Source organism: Mya arenaria, chromosome 12 (genome assembly GCF_026914265.1).
Source record: "Mya arenaria isolate MELC-2E11 chromosome 12, ASM2691426v1".
NCBI classification, from domain to species: Eukaryota; Metazoa; Mollusca; class Bivalvia; order Myida; family Myidae; genus Mya; species Mya arenaria.
The window spans coordinates 37,636,689-37,656,852 of record NC_069133.1 but is presented as its reverse complement, the minus strand read 5'-3'; the positions used below and the strand labels follow the sequence as shown (position 1 = coordinate 37,656,852).

Below are 20,164 nucleotides of genomic sequence, written 5' to 3'. Positions count from 1 at the left end.
TTGTGTCCATTTTTCAGGATAATGTTAATTACCATATCTAATAAGAGTAATTTTAAGATAAACAAAGTGTTGTAAAAAAGCAGTATGCAGGCCCCAATTTTTCTAAACATGGCAATTCTCTTATATCATAATTAAGCTGAGCTCACTATTTTTGTTTTCGATATATTTTGTGTTATATTTTTATTCTTAAGAATTTTTGGACTTTAAAAGAAATAAAACTTTATGATAATCTAATAAACTAATTATTATTTAATAAAATCAAGATTAAGTAAGAAATTTTGCGTTATAAAATAAGCTGCCTTATAGGATTAAGAACTTTTGAGAAATTCGGACCAGGGCTTCTTAAGTTCAGGATTAATCCTAAAGCGTTTATTTGAAACCCTTCACCCGGCTTTGGGCATGAATCCCTCATTCTCAAACAGACTCCTGGCTGCTTTACAGGATTATCAGCTGTTTATACCCCTGAGTATGGTTTTTAGCCATTGGCTTAAAAACAGGAATGTAATTAGGATTCTGGGGTAAACAGTCTTGTCACAATGTATTTCTCGAAACAGTAGTTTACGTAATATTATCAGGCTTTCTCAAAAAAAGAGAAAAAACAAGGTAGAAGTTTTGTGTTGGCCTTCTCGTCATCGTTGGCATGCAACAACTTTTGCCTTGGCTGTTACTAAAATATCTTTGAAGATATTTAAATGAAACTTTGTACATGTGTTGCCAGCCAGCAACAATAAGCACAATCTGGTACAGCATCACCGGAAATTCTGGCTTAAGAAAGTGTTGAGTTGTGCGAAAAAAGAAGACTACTGTCTGAAAGTGCTAGAGGTAATGAACAAGTTATTTTGCAATATCCCTTTTCTCTTTTCAGCAAACAAGCAAAGGTGAAAGGCCAGTTCACGAACTTTGTGAAAGGAGCGAAGAAAGGGGCATTGAAGGGCAAAAAGGCAAAGAAAAAAACATAGACAATTTGATTTAATTATTATTTGTTAGAATGTTTTAAACCCGAGATTCCTTATGGATAATGGGAATACTGCTATTCTAGTTAAGCATACTTTTTTACCCATGTGTTAGAAATCATTCTTCAATGTGAGTATTAATGATCAGCTATAGTTTAAATCTTGTTTAGCACATTTTTTACCCATGTTAAAGCAGGCCGGCTTTGAGAAATGGCTTGAATCGAATGCTTATCTGTTCCAGATTTGCTGTGTACAATTCTTGTGAAACATACTTGTATATAAACTGTGTCAAGCAGAAATGGGTCTGATGGAAAATATAATGCAAGCAAACCATATGATGACATAAGCAGACGCTATGATGATATAAGCAAACGCTATGATGATATAAGCAAACGCTATGATGATATAAGCAGACGCTATGATGATATAAGCAAACGCTATGATGATATAAGCAAACGCTATGATGATATAAGCAAATAGTGTGATGTCATAAGCAAACCAAATTATGACATAAGAAAATGGTATGTTGTCATTAGCAAACAATATGACATCATAAGCAAAACATATGGATTTGTTTCAATAATCTATGATGTTTATGTAAAACTTTTTTATGTGATGCCCAAAACAGTTACTGATGATTATAAAAAAACAACCTATTTCTGCTCATTGCTGTGCAAATGATGCTAATTTACAATGGTGTTAATTTTGGTAGAAGTAATGATATATTCAAGCTAAAACATGAAACTTGAATGATAAAGATTTGTTCTAATACAGGCAACTGACGAATTATGTAACAATATATATATGATTATTGCCAACTAGTGAACGATAGGCACCGCCTTCTAGTGTATTGGTTAGATTTTTTTATACGAATATTCAACCTGTCTTGAAAATTTATAACATACTAATAATGAATTGTTGAAGAATATTTATTATTGGTTTGTTTATGCAGTCTGTTTTTATTATGATTAATTGAATAAAAGTTTTTAAAGGACAAGTTTTATCCTATTTCAATTTCATCCCCTCGTCTTATTGTCTGGACAAAGAATTCTTATAAGTAATGACTATGACCTATGATAATGAATGCACCTATAACGTTTCAGGTCATGTTTAATTTTTTTGCCCCCAAAGGGCGGCGTATAGTAGGAGCGTCCGTCAGTCTGTCCCCACGGTTTCTGATTGATAACTCAAGAAGGCTATGACCAAGAAACCTTAAACATGGTAGGCCAGTCGGTAATGACCAGCAGATGACTTCACGCTGAAAATCTGTTCCCAATCAATAACTGAAGAACTTTATGGCCAAGAGACCTTAAACTTGGTAGGCCTGTTGGTAAAGACCAGTAGATGAACCCTATTAATTTAGTAGGTCAACGGTCAAGATCTTGGTGACCCCTCGAGCTCAACAACATCTGTTTCTGATCAATAATTGATGAGCGCTTCAGCCTAGACACCTTAAACTTGGTAGGCATCTTGTTGTTAATGACCAGCAGATAAACGCTATTGAGGTCAAAGATCAAGATGGCGGTGGCCTTAAGCTGAAAATATGTTCTTATCAGTAACTGAAGAATGCTTATGCTGACAGACCTCAAACTTGGTAGGCAGGTTCATAATGATCAGCAGATGAACTCAATTGATTTGGAGGTCAGGTCAATGGGTCAAAGCCAAGGTTGTCCTGACCTGTTTTTTAATCAGTAATGAAGAATGTTATGGCCCAAGGTTTCAAACTTGGTAGGCAGGTTGACATCCATTCCATTTTGCACTGACTTATCATCTCCATGTACATACTTAGCTCATTAAAAATATTTCAAGCGCAAAGGCTACTGACACGCCAGACCAACGTTTGCATCCTATGATGCCAATCTTTGAAGACCCATAATAAAAATCAAGAAGAAATCAGTTTCATCATATTTTATTTTGTATACTTCCAACAAACGTCAGCTGAAGTATTTAGAAATATCATGGCCATGATAAATATATTAAAATACCTTCATTTCTCATCAAAACCTCACAATTCACAAAAATTTGCATCAGTTTAAAATCTGCAGTAACCACTGAGTATAGCTTCTATACCAAGTGGTAAAAACGATAAAACACCAGTAGCCGCTATCTTTGGGTTACTTATATGGTAAATAGCCATATCCAGTAAATAAATCCTTTTCCATAACGCAGAAATACCAACTCCCATGACAACGCAACAACAAATGGGGAACAATCGAATTCCCTCTCAAATCACATATCAGCAACAAGATAAATGTAAATTAATCACGTAAAATGGTAGCATAGCAATATAAATGTGTGATCAAAGTACATCAATAAACTATCTTCATCTCTCGGATGGTTTGATTGCATTCAGAGCTGAATACAAAAATACAATGCAGTGTCTTTAAATTGTTTGATTCCCCCGCAAATGAGCATAATTAAGACCTCAAAGTAATCTTCAAGTTGAAGATAGTTAAGTTAGGTACTGACCACAGAGTCTCGGCATAGCATTTTCTTTTTTCATGCTAGTGACAACAGCAAAAAAGTTCAGGGCAACACCAACAATTAATACCAACATTGTATCATGATCTCCAACCATCACACCAGCAACAATAAACCTTTTAAAATGTCAAAATGAGATAATGGAAAAATATTTTCAATTGTGAAAATACATCGATATCATGAACTCCGTGCTAAACTGATTTTTTTCAAACGGTTATAAAATCAAGCTTGACACATTTTTCACCTAAGCCCAAGAAAATTTAAGTGCAACACTTGGTGTAAATCAAGACTGTAATCTTTAGTATTAAATACATGCTAAACCAATACAATTTTATCCTTACACATAATAATACGACACCACATATTAAGTATGGATTGCAAACAAAAAGATGTTTCATAGTTATTTTCGGCAAGATATGCTTTGCCTCGGCAGTGTTCAACTATTTTATGATGAGCTTCAATAACAACCGTGATGATTTTCACACGCAATTGTATGCTGCCAATTGAAAAGAACTTTCTGGTATTACTGATTGCTGTTCTATCAATACCTACTTGAAATGAATTACATGTAACATGCATTTGATGATAACATCCGCATTAAACTGAACCCCCATGAATGAGAAAATGAACAAAATTTAAGTGACCAGAAAACATTCAATATGGTAGAAAACTAATATAACTAATAGCAGAATATTGATAAGTCAAAAACATTGGTTGTTATGCTTCTCACAAACAAACTTAATTCCCCCCCCCCCCCCCACCCCCAACCCCCCAAATAAAATCCGCAAAAAAATCCAGTTCATAACTTGTATAATATTAAGACATTAATAAAGACATTTTTGTTTCAAGACATTAAATAAGACATTTTATTTCACATTAAAGTCATGCACAAGCTATTCAAACAGCTTAATTTCAAATTCTTCAACGTTGATTAGGACTTGTATTCACCATTCACCTATCTTCCCAGTATCTGATGTGCTTATCACGTGATGGACAACTAACAAGCTTGAATTCAACACAAAACGTGCAATATTATATCAAAAACAGTACCAAATTGACTTCTAGCTTAAAAGGTTCAATATTAAATATTGATTGATGCATATTGAATACCGATTGATGCATATTGAATACCGATTGATGCATATTGAATATCGATTGATGCATATTGAATATCAATTGATACATATCGAATATCAGTTGATATCTCTTCAAATCAATAAGCTATGGTTCCCATTCAATTTAAATGACTACATTGATATTAAATACAAGCACAGACCCAATTAACAAATCATATATGATAACATTATCAGTTTAATTTCAATCTTATGTTAAAGTATTAATAGCAGTCCAAATCTACAAGGTCAGAATTAACGTATATGTGTACATCTACATCAAGTTGTAAAACTACAGATTATTCCACCGACATGTGGTGGGTAGGCGTGCATAGAGAGATATGTTGCCGACTCTAGCTGCAGAGCCCTGTTTTTTTCTTGCTGAAGATGTCCTTAATGTTGATGTTCACCTGCAGTTTCTCACGCTTGGCCGGCGTTGTATCAACACAGAATCTGAAATAGTGAAGTAAATGGCAGTGATAAGATAGGTAAGAGAGAGAGAGATGCTTAGCCAGTGTCATGTCAACACATAAAAAACCAGAAGACTTTGACACAGACATTGTTTCTTTATCTAATATTTTATAAGCGGGTCTGTCTAGTAAATGAAAAAAGTCAAGCTATTGTGATTGGTAGCCTTGCCATGGTTGTAATTGGCATGCAAAACGTTAAGCCTTCAATAACTCAAAAAGCGTTGATATTCAAATGAAACTTGGTATACATTGACAAAAACAATACAAAAGACAATACACACAAGTACAGCAAGGCCCATAACTCTGGCTTTAATTATTGTTGAGTTATCCCCCTTTTTTGACTGATAGAAAACAGCCCTTGTTCTACACCAGATCTGCCTTTATTCACTTGATGCAATGTGGATTATGCCACTATTGTGAAAGTGGTTAACAATTTAGTTCTATTACACCATAATACTTTGAAGAAACGACTTAAGAAACAAGCCATACCGTTTGAACTCCTCCAATTCCTTCTCAACCTCGTCCATTTCTCCACCCTCAATGTCGCTCTCGGACTTTGGCATAAAAACCTCATCTGTAATACAAACATACAGTATTGTGATGATACCAGTGATCTACTATGGGACTTTCATTTAGTCACTATTTTCACAATTCCAAGGGCCCTGGTCTCACAAAACAGTAAAAAAGTCAAATACGCCATTAATCAAACATATTGAAAATAGTAGTTGAACATTTTCACTCACCTATGAAGTTGAACATTTTCACTCACCTATGAAGTTGTCGCCAGAGACCTTGATCTTTTTCTTGGGTTTCTTAGTCTTGCCTCCGGAGTTCTTTCCCTGAAGAAAAGGGAAACATTTTAAGTACTGAACATACAATTGCTTCAAACTCAGAACCTCTCAGCAGGGTTAAATGCTGGGCCCTATTTCAATAAGATATTTCAGTCTTAAACCTTTAGCTGCTCAAGAGTGCTCAGGTCACAGGCAGAATCATGCGATAAATGTCCTTACTATATTCTTTTTGAAACGCAGCTTATGCCAAAAACGGATTTATGCCTATCTTGAAGTGCCTTTGCTTGTTTAAAATATACTATAGCAAATTTATAATTTTAGGCATTTTGTCGCTTTTTTTACTTTTTTACAAGGTGGGTAAAGGTGGGGAAAAACACTGCAGTAAATTTACTCCTTGGGATCAAAACAAAACAGACCTGCCTACTCACACCCTAAGAATTAGGGTCAGGAAAGGCCAAACAAACCATTCATTGTGGATAAAAAGAGAGTTATTTTCTCACCTGGTCAGAGGGTGGTGAGTCATCCTGGCCTTTTCCTCGTGACCTTTCATCTGGAGTTGGAGTTCTCATGTCTCCGTTAGCCTGACCCTGGGGCGGCTGTCGAACCTGACCCTTTACTGGCATAGCCGGGCCAATCAAGCCATTCTGGCCCAATAGGTGCTGTTTAACAAGCCCAGTTGTCAATTTCTGTGTTGACGCCGTAGATTGTTGAGATGGTTGGGGTGTAGTGTTGCGTGGTGATGATGATTGTTGTTGTTGTTGCTGGTTGATGTTGTCCACTGGTTTCTTTCCTCTCTTGGTGGCACTTGCTTGCTGCTGTTGTTGTTGTTGCTGAGTTTGATTGTTGTTTTGCCTGTTCACTTCATTATTTTGCTGTACTCTGCTGTTAGCCAGCCTGGTTTGCTGGTTATTAGGAGTCTCCGGTCTTGAGATGGCTGCTGGATTTGCTGTGGTTTTTACTGTAATCTTCACATTATTCTTCAGCGGAATTTTCTGATTCAACTGAAGAGCTGCTCCTACCACATTCTGAGTGACTGTACCATTCTGTACCGGTGTCTTAACTCCAGATCTCTTATCACTTTGTAATACCACAGGTGGTTGTTTCGGCTGCTGTTGCTGCTGCTGTTGTTGCTGCTTCTGTAACTGTTTCTTTGCTTCTGCCTGCAATTTCAGCTGTATTAGCTGCTGAGTTTGCTTCTTCAGAATCTCCTGTTGCTGCAGTGTTATCTTTGAAATGTGCTCCTGCGCTTGACTGCTCACAATGCGTGCATCCCCATTGCCCATGTGCGGCGGAGGAGGGGGACCAACCTTTGGGGGATCTTTGTTTTTATTCCGATTAGCAGTGAGAATAAGCCGATTGTCAATACTGGGATGTGTTACAGTCGCCTTTCCACCCGTTGTGGTGGGACGATTCTCCTGGGTTACGCCTAAGACCCTCGGCCCATTTCCCCCACCCCCTGAGGTACTATTAACATTATGGTTGCTAAGGAAGCTTGCAGGTACCCTCATATTGCTATGGGAACTTGTTAAAGGTGCTCGACTGGTTACTGCTGAGCTGGGACTGGTTTCAATCTCACATGTGATGTTAACCTGCAAAGGAGCTTGGTCCTCTCTTTGCTTTCCTCTCTTCTTCTGGCTCTGTGAATAGAAATAAAAACTCACTTGACAAAACGGAATCAACCAAGCAAAACAAACTTGAGTTTGAGAATGTTGACTATGTTAAATCATTACAAGTTGAACTGTGTCGAAAAAAAGAGAAAATGATAGGATGTATTTCTCTCAGATATCACTCCTCAGAAAACCTCAACTACTGGCAGACTCAATAAATCAGTCTAAATTTTGTAATTTAAAGAGATTACGAAATGAAAATAAATCAAATGATTCCATGTTTGATCACTACTTTCCAACCTTTCAACTACTGGCAGATGAAATAAATTTCAGTCTAAATTTTGTAATTTGAAGAGGTAATGAAATTACCATAAAATTAAATATATATGATTCTATGTTAAACCACTATTAACCCACCTTATTCTTATCCTGTCCTTGTTCTCCTTTCCCTTCAATCTGTCCACCATTGGAATTGGACTGCTGAGGTGAAGGACTATTCGAAGACCCTTTGCTCCCCACTCCTGCCTTCCCCCGGCCCTTCCGTCCCAGTGCAGCCCTCTCCTCAGCTCGTCGAGCATCCTCCGCGTCCCGCATATGTCTCTGTTGCTCCTCTATCTCCCGTATCCGCCTCTGTTGTTCTTCCGCCTCCCGGAGTTTACGTTGGCGGTCGCGTTCCTCTTTCAGTCGCCGTACCCGTTCTTCTTCATCTTGTCGTGCCTTTTCTTCAGCCTGTAAGAAGAGTATTTAAGGCTTCAGTTTGCAGTTCTGCACATTTTATAATGTTTACTATAATGACAATAAAATTATTTTACACATTGTATTTTTCATTCATTTTTAATGGATGATTTCTTGACTCTTAGTGTTTAACAGATTAACCTGCAACAAATTTGCATAAATGACATAACCTAAGATTATTTTTCCAAATACTTTATTCCGTAAATGACTGGGTATTAGACGCAGTTTTTTCCCTCAGAATTTGATGTAAAAAAATGCCTGCGTATAATACCCTTATACTGAGGTCTAATTCAAGTCGAGAGTTTGTTTAGATTTATGTAGAAAGGGATGTAACTTGCATCATATTGATCGAGTATATACGGGTTAAAACGGCAGTTGAAGATCGGGATACGGAATATCGTTAGACGTTAATGATTTAAACAAAACTATTTTTCGATTAAAGTTATTCAATATTATTTTGAATAATAAATTGAATTGAACAATTATTAAACATGCATATAAAAAGCAAAGTTTCACACTGTCAAAATATTTGTTGTCAGTTGTACGATAAGGTGTGAAAAACTTGCACTGCCTTTAGTTCTGTTTGACATACCAATACTACAAACTGATGCGATAATGGTCTTTGTTTCGCACATTTACGCAAACTTTATTCTTTTCTGTAGGTGTTGACATTTTGAGAACAAACCCATACAATATAAGGTTTATGCATAACTTAACTTCGTTTACGATATACTGTCAAAAAGAAATCTAACAAATTTTCATAAAATGTTCAGTGCTATCCAGAAACAAATGGTCACAATTAGTTATTTTAAGTGCCTTTCCTGAAATAAAACGAATTAAAATGAAACACATTTTGCATTATCATTGTATGGTTATAAAGATAACCATCGCCATTTTCACGAAAAAAATAATTTTCGTCACTGTCAACAAACATGGTGGCCGAAATTGACAGACGTTTTTGACATATTCTCTATGCACCCTTTAACCCAAAACATAGATTAAAAGTTTTTTCCTCAGATATTTCACGGATTTTTTTGTCTGCGTCTAATACCCCCTATCGTCTTATACCCAGTCATTTACGGTAATGTGATAAAACTTACAAACTTTATGTCATTATGTCTATTACCTTGCGCTGTTTCTGTCGAGCCCTTTTCAGTGCCTTTGCACTGAGAGGCTTGTTATCCTCATCTTCCTCTGTCCCATTGATGAACTTGATCAGCTCATCCAGCCCCTTAGTCTCCAGAGGGTCGGATGGCGGGGCTGGGGAAACAGAAACAGGCGGGGTAAAGGGGGCCACAACAGGAGGGGTCGCCTTTATCTGGCTGGAAGGCCCTGTACATCGTGTTGGGGGAATGGCTTCATCGTCTGGTCGATCCTGCGCCTGCAATATATATGTAATCGTTTCTGCACGCACAATCTAAGATTATGAATTAATGTACTAGCACTCTGTGCAAGCCTATAATTTAAATCATAAGGTCAGTGGGTGACGTTACTTTTTTGTACAATGTTGTCAAGGACAACGTTCAATAATTAGTACATGTTTAAGTGAATTAAGAACAACGTTCAATAATTATTGTGACTGTTAAAAAAGAAAATCAGTAGGAAAAAAGAAGTGTAAACCAGCAGTAAATACAAAAAATAAACCTAATACAAGTTTGACCAACCTTCTTTCAGTAAGAAAACTAACCAAAAGGGCAACAAAAGGTATATTTGCTTGCCATGGAGTGTTTTTACCTTTTTCTTGAGCCGTAACCGCAACTTGTCTCTCATCTCCACAAAGTTCTTACTGGTAGGTGCCATCGGGGGCTACAAGAAGAGAATTTCAATGAAGTGTGTTATTTTATTGAAAATGATTTTTTTATCACAACGAAGTGGCTTTCATGATAAACTCTTACATATACAAATATGCTTTCATTCTAAATATCAAACAATTAAGATTAAATTTATCAAATTCAAATCATTTTTATATTTATCATATTCTTATCAAGCCTGAGGTACCTATTTGGGTTATATTTCTAAATAAAGAGAAGAATTTATATTTTTTTCCCCATTGAAAGTATCTTTATTTTAAAAGTAACTTTATTTTAAGTATATTCTGGTATTCATTATAGACTATTTTCACTAACAATATCAAATGGTAAAGGCAAAGAAGATTATTGTACGATTCAGTGAAATATCTATTTTATTTCATTGAGTGAACACAGAGTATTTTCACGAATGGCACAGCTATGAGCAAAAACATCAACTTTCTGTTTTCACAAAATAAAATATATTTGATACCTCATAGAAACCAACATTTTTTCTTGAAATAATATGCTTATAACTCAATCAAACTGACATGAAACAGTGAGATATTAATTAAACAGTAAACAATGTTATATAATAATAGCATGTTTGGGTTGTTATTTCCAAACACCATAGAGAAAATTTCTTACATTTCCGTGGCCGAAGAATTCACAGTAGCAGCAATCACAATATTTGCCTTCTTTCTGATTGGTCGAATTTGTCGTTGAGGAACTTTTCTCCGAGCAGTTATCGTCGTAACTATCGTTGTCATGGTTACCATCACAGTCAGGCTCGGTGCATGTGGATGTTCCAACAGAGACGTTATTTACGGAATTCGGGAGGTGCATCCCTCCATTAGTGCAGGTATTATTTGCATTAACAAGCGTGCCCATGTGGCTTGCCACCTTGCTATTTGCTGCTGCTGCGGCCGCGGTCAGGTGGGCGCAGGCACGAGGATGAGACCCCGGCCCTACCCTTCCATCGCCTGGGGGCTTCTGGACCACATGGTTGTGAGAGGTACCTCCTACTCCTGAAATAACAACACAAGTATTTCTTTAATTCAATTCATCACGTCTTAACAAAAAGTTTTAGCCTAAAAGACTGGTAAGGTAAATTTTATGTTTGTTTTGGATTACTACTGGCAAAAACTTAATTTCCATCTTCATTTACATATGTCATGGTGTCAAATCTTTGAAGAAAACACAAGTATCAAGAGTGATTGGCAACATGTATCATGTTTTTTCATTGGAATGAGACAAATATCTCAGTAATTATTGAAATGAGAGTTATGTGCCTTGCCATTGTCACTGGCAACATGTGTTTTAAGTTTCATTCGAATAGCTTCAGCAGTTTTTGAGTTATGGCCAAAATTAAAAGTTTTTAACGCAAACACCGACGACAACACCATCGCTCACAATACCTCTGCTTTTCTTAGAAAAAAATAGGAGCAGAATACTATATCTTAGTGAATGAATAGTTATGCTTTTACAGTCATATGAAAGCTACTATATAGTATTGTGAGGACTAATATATATATATGTAGTTCACACCTGACTTAACATTCCCCTGAGAGTTGTGTTTGCGACAGTGCTGAGCGTGACCTTTCTCAGCAACCTTTGGCTGGGTGGTGTTATTGTTCCCTCCAAGGGTTGCTGGGCGCGAACATGGGGGTTTATGGGGCGGGGCAGGACCCTGATTGGAGCAAGGGGGGTGCTTGCCTGCCAGTTGCTCCCCCAGGGAATCCTTTGTACTGACCACCGCAAGGTTGTCGAATAGTTTTGTGGCTACCGAAGCAGCTTGAATGACCGTATGGCTTCCTGCAGTGGAGACAAAACTACTGGTAGGAGTAGTGGTTGATATCGCAGTTGTTGAGGCAGTTGAGAGCATTCCTGGCAGGCTTAGTGGCTCCGTGAGAAGAGACGAGGTGTAAGGGCTTGAAAATGGTGGCGGAGGCAGCAGTTCACTCTCAAACTTTCCCGAGCCAAGGAGAAGTCTTGGATCGTAAGTATTGTCCCACTCGCCGTACGCATACATTTGATCACTCAGGCCATCCGAGTCGAAATCCGGCATCTTGGTCTGATTCATCAAAGCCTTGTGTTGAGCGGGAGAGAGCGGCGTGTCATGTAGGTTATACAGGTTCTGCTGGAGGATCGGCCTTGGGTGAGCACGCCCAAGGGAATGGAGCCCTGTGGAGCCGTGGATGTGGGGGTAGAGGTGGAGCTCCCCGGGGCGTGGCAGCGCAGGGGGTAGGTGCTGGGGGAGTGAGGTGGACACGGCCTTCCCCTGCTGCTGCAGACACACATGACACTGGCACTGGTTTTCCTCAGGTTTCAACTGTTAGGTAAATAAAAAGGAATGCTAAAATACATCTAAATTGAATCCAAATATCGTTAAGTATTTAATGCAAGAACAATCCGAAGTAAGAAAATTTATTAAGGCCAAGAAGTAATTCACAAGCCAACGGCCTTTGGGTGTGTGCATTGACTGTATTTCTGTATGAATCTCAAGTTTAAAAAACATGATACATACCTGCTCTAGTTTTGCCTGTGAGACGCAGTGGTCACAGTTGCAGGAATCTAGCTTGCCCGCGAGATCCTGTCGCCTCAGGGGGTCATCTCCATCCATCATGAGAGGGGGCATCAGGGGGAACTTTACCATCTCCTGTAGGGAATAGAGAGGTGTGAAATAATCGATATGTTACTTCAAGATCAAACTCTTAGCAATTATGTGAATAACATTTCACATGAGGTGCATTTGTTTTGCATACAAAGAGACTATACTTCAAGAATTGGAAAGTCCAGACTCTCAACAATAGCACAATTCTCCACCCCATCATCAGTTCCAATTGGGAATCAAAGAAAACCTTTATATAAGACTTTTAAAGGAACAATAACCAACTGAGGTGAGTGCAATTAGGTATCAGTTCAGAGGTGGAACTAACACCATTCTCCGTCCCTTCATCTTTACCAAGTGGGAATCATAGAGACCCTTTATAAAAGACTTTCCATGATACCATAACCAACCTTGAGGTAAGTGCAACAAGGTATCAGTTTGGAAGTGTAGCTGTCACCATTCTCCATCCCTTCTTCTTTTCCAAGAGGGAGTCATAGAGACCCTTTATATAAGACTTTTCATGATACCATAACCAACACTGAGGGGAGTGAGATCAGGAACATGTTTGGAAGTGGAGCCATCATTATTCTCTGAACCATCATCAATGTCATCAATTGGTTGTCGATCAGCACAGTGGTAAGCCCAGTCACTTCTCACTAAGGAGACCTTGGTTCGATTCCCGGCCTTGGCGCATACTAGTTTGGTTTGTGGTCAGCAAGCCTGACAAGTGGGTTTTCTCCAGAGATAATCCGGTTTCCCCCACAACACAAGATAACACTCTTGCGCAACATCATGCCAACAGAGTGACTTAGTTTAAGTTATCAAAACTTTCTTTACAATCCTAAAGTATATAATGTTTAAACTAATGCCATCGATATCCCCACTCCTTGAGTATGACTGAGACTATGTGTAACATTGTACAAACCCTAAATATCTTAATAAGCTTTCAAGGTACCTTGAGTGGTGGCAGATCCGGTATCTCCGCTGGCCCCAGTTTGGAAGAAGAGCCATCATCAATTTCCGCCTCGTCATCACCATAATCACCATCCTCGTCATCTTCGTCGCCAGAGTATGACTGAGACTCCTCAATCTCCTCCTGGATTTCATCCTCGTTACTATGAAAAAAAAATGGTAACAAATTGTCAAGGCCCTTCAAGAAGTGTTAAACTTATGCTACTGTCAACTCTCTTAATCCCTTTTTTTGATTAATGCATAAATGGAATTTGTGATGAAACTATTTTCCTGGCAAAAATTTCATGAGTTTATGTAACTATTTAGAAACCAGCATTTCTTCTTTTAACATTCAACTCTCATCGCATAATTTACAACACAAGTTTTCAGACATTATCAGGATACAACAGTCCTATATGAACTCACGTGTTTTCTGTCTCAGGAAAAGGTCGATTGAGCCGCTCCGTCTCCACCATTATCGGACTGGACGAGCCACTACTGGACGTCGTACTCGACATGGACGGTGGGCTAACGTCAATCCGATATCGGTTGGGGTCGTGCAGGAAGTTGGCGTTATGGTGCGAGGTGAGAGGATTCGGGGCGTTCGTGCTGTCGAGGACATCAGGATTGATTATGCCACACGTTATCATGTGAGTGATTGTACATTCATCACAGGGACACCTGGAATAGATGGAATATTTTAGGGGTTTATTTTTTTTATGCAAGCACCTGTACATTAACAAGGTCAGCCTAAAAGATGAACATCAGGATCAGCAATAACAACCTTTTTACCCGGAATGTTTTTTTATCATTGAACCAGTGAAAAAGATTATATGCCTGATATTTCTATTGCAGGTGGTTTTGTCAGAATTTACACAGCCTCCCAAATCTTACATGACATACCACAGGTTGTATTCAACATTGTACACATCCTTAGACATGCTTAAGTGATTCCATTCAGTCCATTGGCCAGTTATTTTAACAGTCCAATCAAAACACATGAATTGTTATCTTAAAATTCAGTAAAAGCTAGGGTGGTTATTGGTTCTTCATAAAACAGACAAGCGAAAAATTGGGTATTTAACAGTCAATTGGGAAACCCTTGATGAAGCGAAATACATAAATGAGTCAACGTTCTCTACCTTACAACTACTTGACTTGATGTTACCTTTTCCTGTTACACCTGGGACATGTGAGCTCGTCCTGGGTGGGTTTGTTCCCTTGTAACATGAGTCGCATTGTCTCCGTGAACTGGGCCTCAAGGCTGCAAATACAGGTAAAAGGTATCTTATATTAATGTAATGTCTTCATGTACACGCTTGAAAATGCAATAAAGTAAAGGACAAAAATTTAAGTGCAACATGTTTAAGAATATCACATGAGGCTTTCAAAAAATGCTAAGGCTTCAGATTCGATCAATGTTAAATGCACTTGATGATTGCTTCAAAAAATAATTTGTTAAAATATTTGTGAACATTTCAAGGACCGCTACGGGCACATGTAGAGCATCAATTCTAGCATTTATGTCATAGTCTTTAAATTTACTGTTGCAAAGACATGTCAATAGCTATTTTCTATGGCACAGAAAATAGCTACTGACATGTCTTTGCAAAAGTAAATTAATTATTCATTAAAGTATTATTTCCTGCAATGTATTTCTTTATATTACTTTGAGGAAATAATACCTCTTTTAAAAACAGTTGGAAAGAGTAGAACGCATAAAAGCATGTGAAAAGAATGGATACCTAAATTCAGACAAGGCCAAATCATATATAACCCCTGGCTTACATAATGGCCCAAGCAAAGCAAGGTGTTAATGCCTGAAATATACATATACTTCTAGTTTTAATGTAAGTTAGAGCTATCTTGCTTTCACCCTATGAAACACTGTACTACTTACTTGTGAGAAAGCGAGGCTTTGCTATTTTTGTTCACAGATTGCTCGAGAAGTTTCCGCTGCGTTTTGAAGAACTCCCAGTCTTCCCGTAACATCTTCTGCTTCAACTTCAATGCAGACTAGATGTACAGAAAAACATTGAGACATGATTGGAAACAAATAATACTTAAAATTATTGGTCCTAACTATCTCTCTTACCATACGATATTTTAACTTCATAATATCTGAAATACTTGATTTTCATTGATTATATTCAAACTACATACTTTCATGCTGAAAACATTAATACTTTTCTTTAAATTTGTCTATGAAAATCTTAGAAAATCGACTTGATGTTAGAAATGACTAAAGATACTTTATGAATACGACCCCAGATACATAAATAATGAGTATATAACAAATGTACCTACCTGCTCCTCGTTATAGGTTTCTATGAGCTGGTGGCAGTCCCGCCACACGACGTTGATCACAGACATTTCATCCTCAAACTTGAGGAAACGGTGAAGTAAGTTGGGATAAGTATCTTCGGAATAAGACTCCTTGGATGCTGCACCAATTCTAAAGGTAAAAGAGACAGAACTGTGGGTGAAATTTTAGGCATATATTCAAAAGTTCCAAACTATGAATAAGACATTTCATCCTCCAACTTTAAGAATGATATTCCTTGGACACTGAGTGAGCCTATTCTAAAAAAATTGGAAAAGGTCATTCATATATATGAACTCTGGTAAGCCCCTCGTTTATTTTTGATGTTTACGTCATAACCAAATAGTTGACCAGCAAGTTAGTGCTGTGGGCCTTTTTTCTGCACAAGTTTTTATGGTTATTCAAGGCGTGTGTTCTAATGTGAATATAGTAAAACTAGTTATGACAAATATTTTTTGGCAAGACACAACAATGAATTTGGATATCAAGACTTTAAAACCACCAGGATTTTTCCTACATGCTAAATATTTCAAAAGACTGATAAGTTAAAAATGTTTGGAAAAAACCAGACCTACTACAAAATTTGTTGAAGCTGCTGGTTCACAAGAGCATTGCAGGCAGATGCCAACACTCAGGTGTTGTTAACTGTTTTTTTAAAAGAGGCACATCAATTATGAAAGCCAGATTAATGGGTGTAGCTACATTCATGCATAATTTAGCTGGCGTCATGTGTTCCAAGATCCATGTGAATATCTTGAATGACTTTGGCCAAAGCTTTTGAAAGCTGATGCTGGCACCAAAGCCAATACAACCAATGGCTTTCACATTTCCAAGTTTTCTCCCCTTTAAAAATGACAACAGATGAGCATACAACTATACCTTAGTTGCTGGATAAGGAGGTTGAGGGAGTTCTTGATGGAAGGTTCTGAGAAGACGACAGACTGGAACAAGTGCTTGTTGTGTAGGTCCCACGTAACCTTGAATCTCTTCAAGTGGTTTTGCTGTAATGGAACAAGTGATTACGTTTACAGTTAAAACTTTCATAGAGAAGGTAAAATTAAGGCTGAAAATAACTTCATGTTTTTTCAGTGCAATAAAAGAGTATACTAAAATTACCCACCAAGTGATTTTACTGATATGGAACAAGTTATTAGATTTAAAGTTAAATCCTTCTTGGAAAATTAAGTTTAAATTTGTTTTACAATTTTACGTGACACCAAAACACTTCTTGAAAACTGGTCAAACAAAGGCTAAAAATAATTTTAGCATTTCTTTTGATTTTAAGTCCCTAAGACTATAAACAGCCTTAATGAATATTAAATTATTTCTCCAGCCATTGATTTGTGAATCTTTGAAAAAGCTCCAATACTATGTGTAAGATAGTGTACTACTAGCCAGTGTGTATAAACATAAACAAATTTCTTTATAAGCCCGGGCTCAATTTGGGTATGTACTGATTTTTATGACTGTTCCTCATTTAGCTAGGCTCATTTATTCCATTATTTCTCCATTTTCCATTTCAGTTTTACCCACCAATTCCTTAAGCAGCCCCGCCATTCTCCGGGCGACCCGACACAGGTGGGCATACTCCGCCAACATGAGACCGATGAACATGCGGGCCTGAGGCGGCGTCTTGAAGCCCGTACTGAGCTGTTTGAGGAGCTTCACTTTCATCTCTATCACGAATTCTCGAACCTGAGACTCCAGCCGCAGAAAAAGCTGGTGTGGGTCCCGACTGCACAGTCTGTGGGTGGAGAATAGATGCTTACTGCAGAGAATTAAATTCCTTGTCTTCCACGAGGAGTTAAACTGGGGTTTTATTTAATAGTGCTATACACTGGCACATGTTCAAGACTCATGGAAGACTTAACCTGGGTTACATTCCTTATGTGTAGCAACCTAATAAGAAAGATATTCTCACTGGGGCCGATGATAGGTCTATGGTGTTGTAAGATAAAATAAATCCCCCATACCTGTGTATATAGTCTGTAATGTGTTCGTCTGACAGGAGGTGTGAGGTATCGACATTATCGTCTCGGGTGCTGTACAGACATCGCACAACCTTACGAAGGTCCATCCAGCATTGTTGCAGCTCCGAGGTCTCCATGTCATGCTCCGACTCTATTAATCTGTACGAAAATATAAATATATAAACTTATAAGCCCCAACTTTCAAAATATAATAAAACCAATGTTTTTTTCTAAAAGACCAGGTTAAATTAGGGCTTACGGACATGGGCTAATTTTCACACATGTGAGTGCGAAACAAGTTATTGCAACATTGAATTTATCAAGCTCATTAGCATTAAAGTTTGGTCTACATCTTGAAGGAAAAGTAAGGGAGATACCAGTATAAATATACAATGTATTTATACATTAAGTAGGATGTATATCACATCTGTAACAAATTATGTGTAGTAAAGTGCATGCTATTCCCGCATGCCAGATTCATTAGTGGTAAAATATCTTGTATAATATATTTTGCCAAAAATCCATACCCCGAAAAGCGGTTTATATGTTCCTCTGATGTACCATGACAAGTATATTTCGCGAAAAGCCGAATCAACACCATAATGATATCACAAATATAAGCAAAACTTAAGCCGTGACACAACATAAAACCCAGCAGAATTTGAAAATGGTGGCAAGTCTTTGATTAGCATACTATTCAATGATATAAGGCAGTAAATCAATTAATCTATTTATGGAAATAAAATTGTCGTATGACGAGTAATGACAGGAGTCAGGTTTATGTGCAAAAAAAACATGCTTCCACACAATCAACAAAATGGATTCCGGGTCACACAGGAGGGACATGATCAACCTGGCAGCTAAATGGCGATGGAATTATGGGGGGATCAAAGGGGGTGAAGCACCCTGCTGCAGAAGCAAAACTGGCTTTTTGAGGAACCTTTTGAGGGCTCTGTTGAATTCAAATTTGGAGAAAACTGGAGTGTAAATACCAACAACAAATAAAGTAACAACTTACAGCAACCAGTTAACTTTTTTTGTCAGTTCAAATTTTTTTTTTCATTTTCTTTTTTTTTTGGTAGCTGAAGCCATTAGATCCGCAGAAATCTGTGAATCTGCGGACAAATCACATCTCTGCACAGTCTGTGATCTATGCTGTGATCTATGGTCTTACAGGAAATTTGGCTGTAAATTAGGAATTCACACAGATATCTGAGACATATAGGGGAAAATTAAGTTTATTAACAAACAATATCAGGTAGCAAATGAGTTCCACACAATAGAAACAAAAGCAGTATGGAGCAAACACCAATGCTTTTTGTAAAAAAAAATCAGTTAAACAAGGGGCATTACTCAACAATAATAAAACAAGAGTTATGTGGCTTGCCGTACATGTAATTTTGTCTGTGACAAAATTTCCCACGATTTCATTTGAAGATCTTAAAAAAAAATAACCTAAGGCAACAGCACACCACCAAGGCTATCGAAAAGTATTTCCCTCAAAAAACACAACAGCTAAAAATTGGACAATCAAATGTCAGAAAATGCACATATGTTTGCATATTTCCTGATTTATAGTACATGCTATTACAACAGTATGTCAAATTGTTAAAAGGAACTGACAGTGGGCTGCAAAACTCCCCATTTCAAATTTCGGGCTTAACAAGGTAATGTAACAAACGAGAGCCAAACATCACACCCACTGGTCTAGATTTATCAATAAAGGTAACATTCATTGTTAGCAGGTGATAAGAAAATATCTCACGAGTGCGGACAATGCAGAAAATCGTCCGAACTGAAAACAAGGCGATAACCAATCTGATCTTCGATTATTTGTATTGATTGCAAAATTGAACAGCTCACTATGCACATAACTTTAAAATGGATGATAAAGGACAAAACCTCAATCCTGGAAATTGGGTTGGATTATGAAGTATTCAGGCCAGTGTTTCTTTCTGACTGAAAATTCAACCCCATTCACAATCCCAAAAATAATACTTTTTTCACAAAAAATGGACTAAAAATTCACAATTTATTTTTTACATGTTTTCTCTCAACTCATTAAAGTCAACTTGTACAGTTATGATAGTACAGTCCCTCGAGGTATTTGTGGACAGCTGGCATTCTGCTGGTTACCATGGTAACCTAGACTACAGCCAAGATGGCTGCCATGACCAGTCTTACAATATTAATTATAACTGTTTAACACAAACATGTATTGACTTTAATGTTTGAAGTAAGTTATGTGCATAAATGCATTGCTAATCTCGTCAAATTCTTCAAATTCTGTATCTTTGAGTACCTTTGCTTTCTTTTGTTGTTTAAAATAGATATACTGTCATAAATTCAATTTTTTTCACAATTTTCACATTT

General features: G+C 37.5%; 2 protein-coding genes across 5 annotated transcripts in view; one reads left to right on the top strand and one right to left on the bottom strand.

Moving 5' to 3' along the window:
- LOC128212141 (RRP12-like protein) overlaps positions 1-1,950 on the top strand; it is a 31,598-nt gene extending 29,648 nt beyond the window's left edge. Inside the window, exon 33 of the mRNA XM_052917433.1 lies at positions 866-1,950. Coding sequence (XP_052773393.1) covers positions 866-959 — 94 coding nt within the window. The 3' untranslated portion in view covers positions 960-1,950. The remainder of the gene's footprint in view (positions 1-865) is intronic.
- A 2,264-nt stretch (positions 1,951-4,214) lies between these two features.
- LOC128211687 (protein FAM193A-like) overlaps positions 4,215-20,164 on the bottom strand; it is a 28,706-nt gene continuing 12,756 nt past the window's right edge. For 2 of the 4 annotated variants that reach the window (XM_052916701.1, XM_052916703.1), the window contains exons 6-24: positions 19,557-19,586; positions 17,795-17,950; positions 17,355-17,565; positions 16,701-16,822; positions 15,806-15,953; positions 15,399-15,514; positions 14,667-14,762; positions 13,925-14,179; positions 13,503-13,662; positions 12,464-12,595; positions 11,485-12,268; positions 10,585-10,964; positions 9,884-9,955; positions 9,276-9,530; positions 7,832-8,143; positions 6,308-7,444; positions 5,786-5,855; positions 5,506-5,590; positions 4,215-4,999 (exon numbers count right to left, since the gene is read on the bottom strand). In XM_052916701.1, the coding sequence (XP_052772661.1) occupies positions 4,900-4,999; positions 5,506-5,590; positions 5,786-5,855; positions 6,308-7,444; positions 7,832-8,143; positions 9,276-9,530; positions 9,884-9,955; positions 10,585-10,964; positions 11,485-12,268; positions 12,464-12,595; positions 13,503-13,662; positions 13,925-14,179; positions 14,667-14,762; positions 15,399-15,514; positions 15,806-15,953; positions 16,701-16,822; positions 17,355-17,565; positions 17,795-17,950; positions 19,557-19,586 (4,621 nt within the window). In that variant the 3' untranslated portion in view covers positions 4,215-4,899. The remainder of the gene's footprint in view (positions 5,000-5,505; positions 5,591-5,785; positions 5,856-6,307; positions 7,445-7,831; positions 8,144-9,275; positions 9,531-9,883; positions 9,956-10,584; positions 10,965-11,484; positions 12,269-12,463; positions 12,596-13,502; positions 13,663-13,924; positions 14,180-14,666; positions 14,763-15,398; positions 15,515-15,805; positions 15,954-16,700; positions 16,823-17,354; positions 17,566-17,794; positions 17,951-19,556; positions 19,587-20,164) is intronic. The other 2 variants (XM_052916704.1, XM_052916702.1) reach the window with 2 other exon arrangements.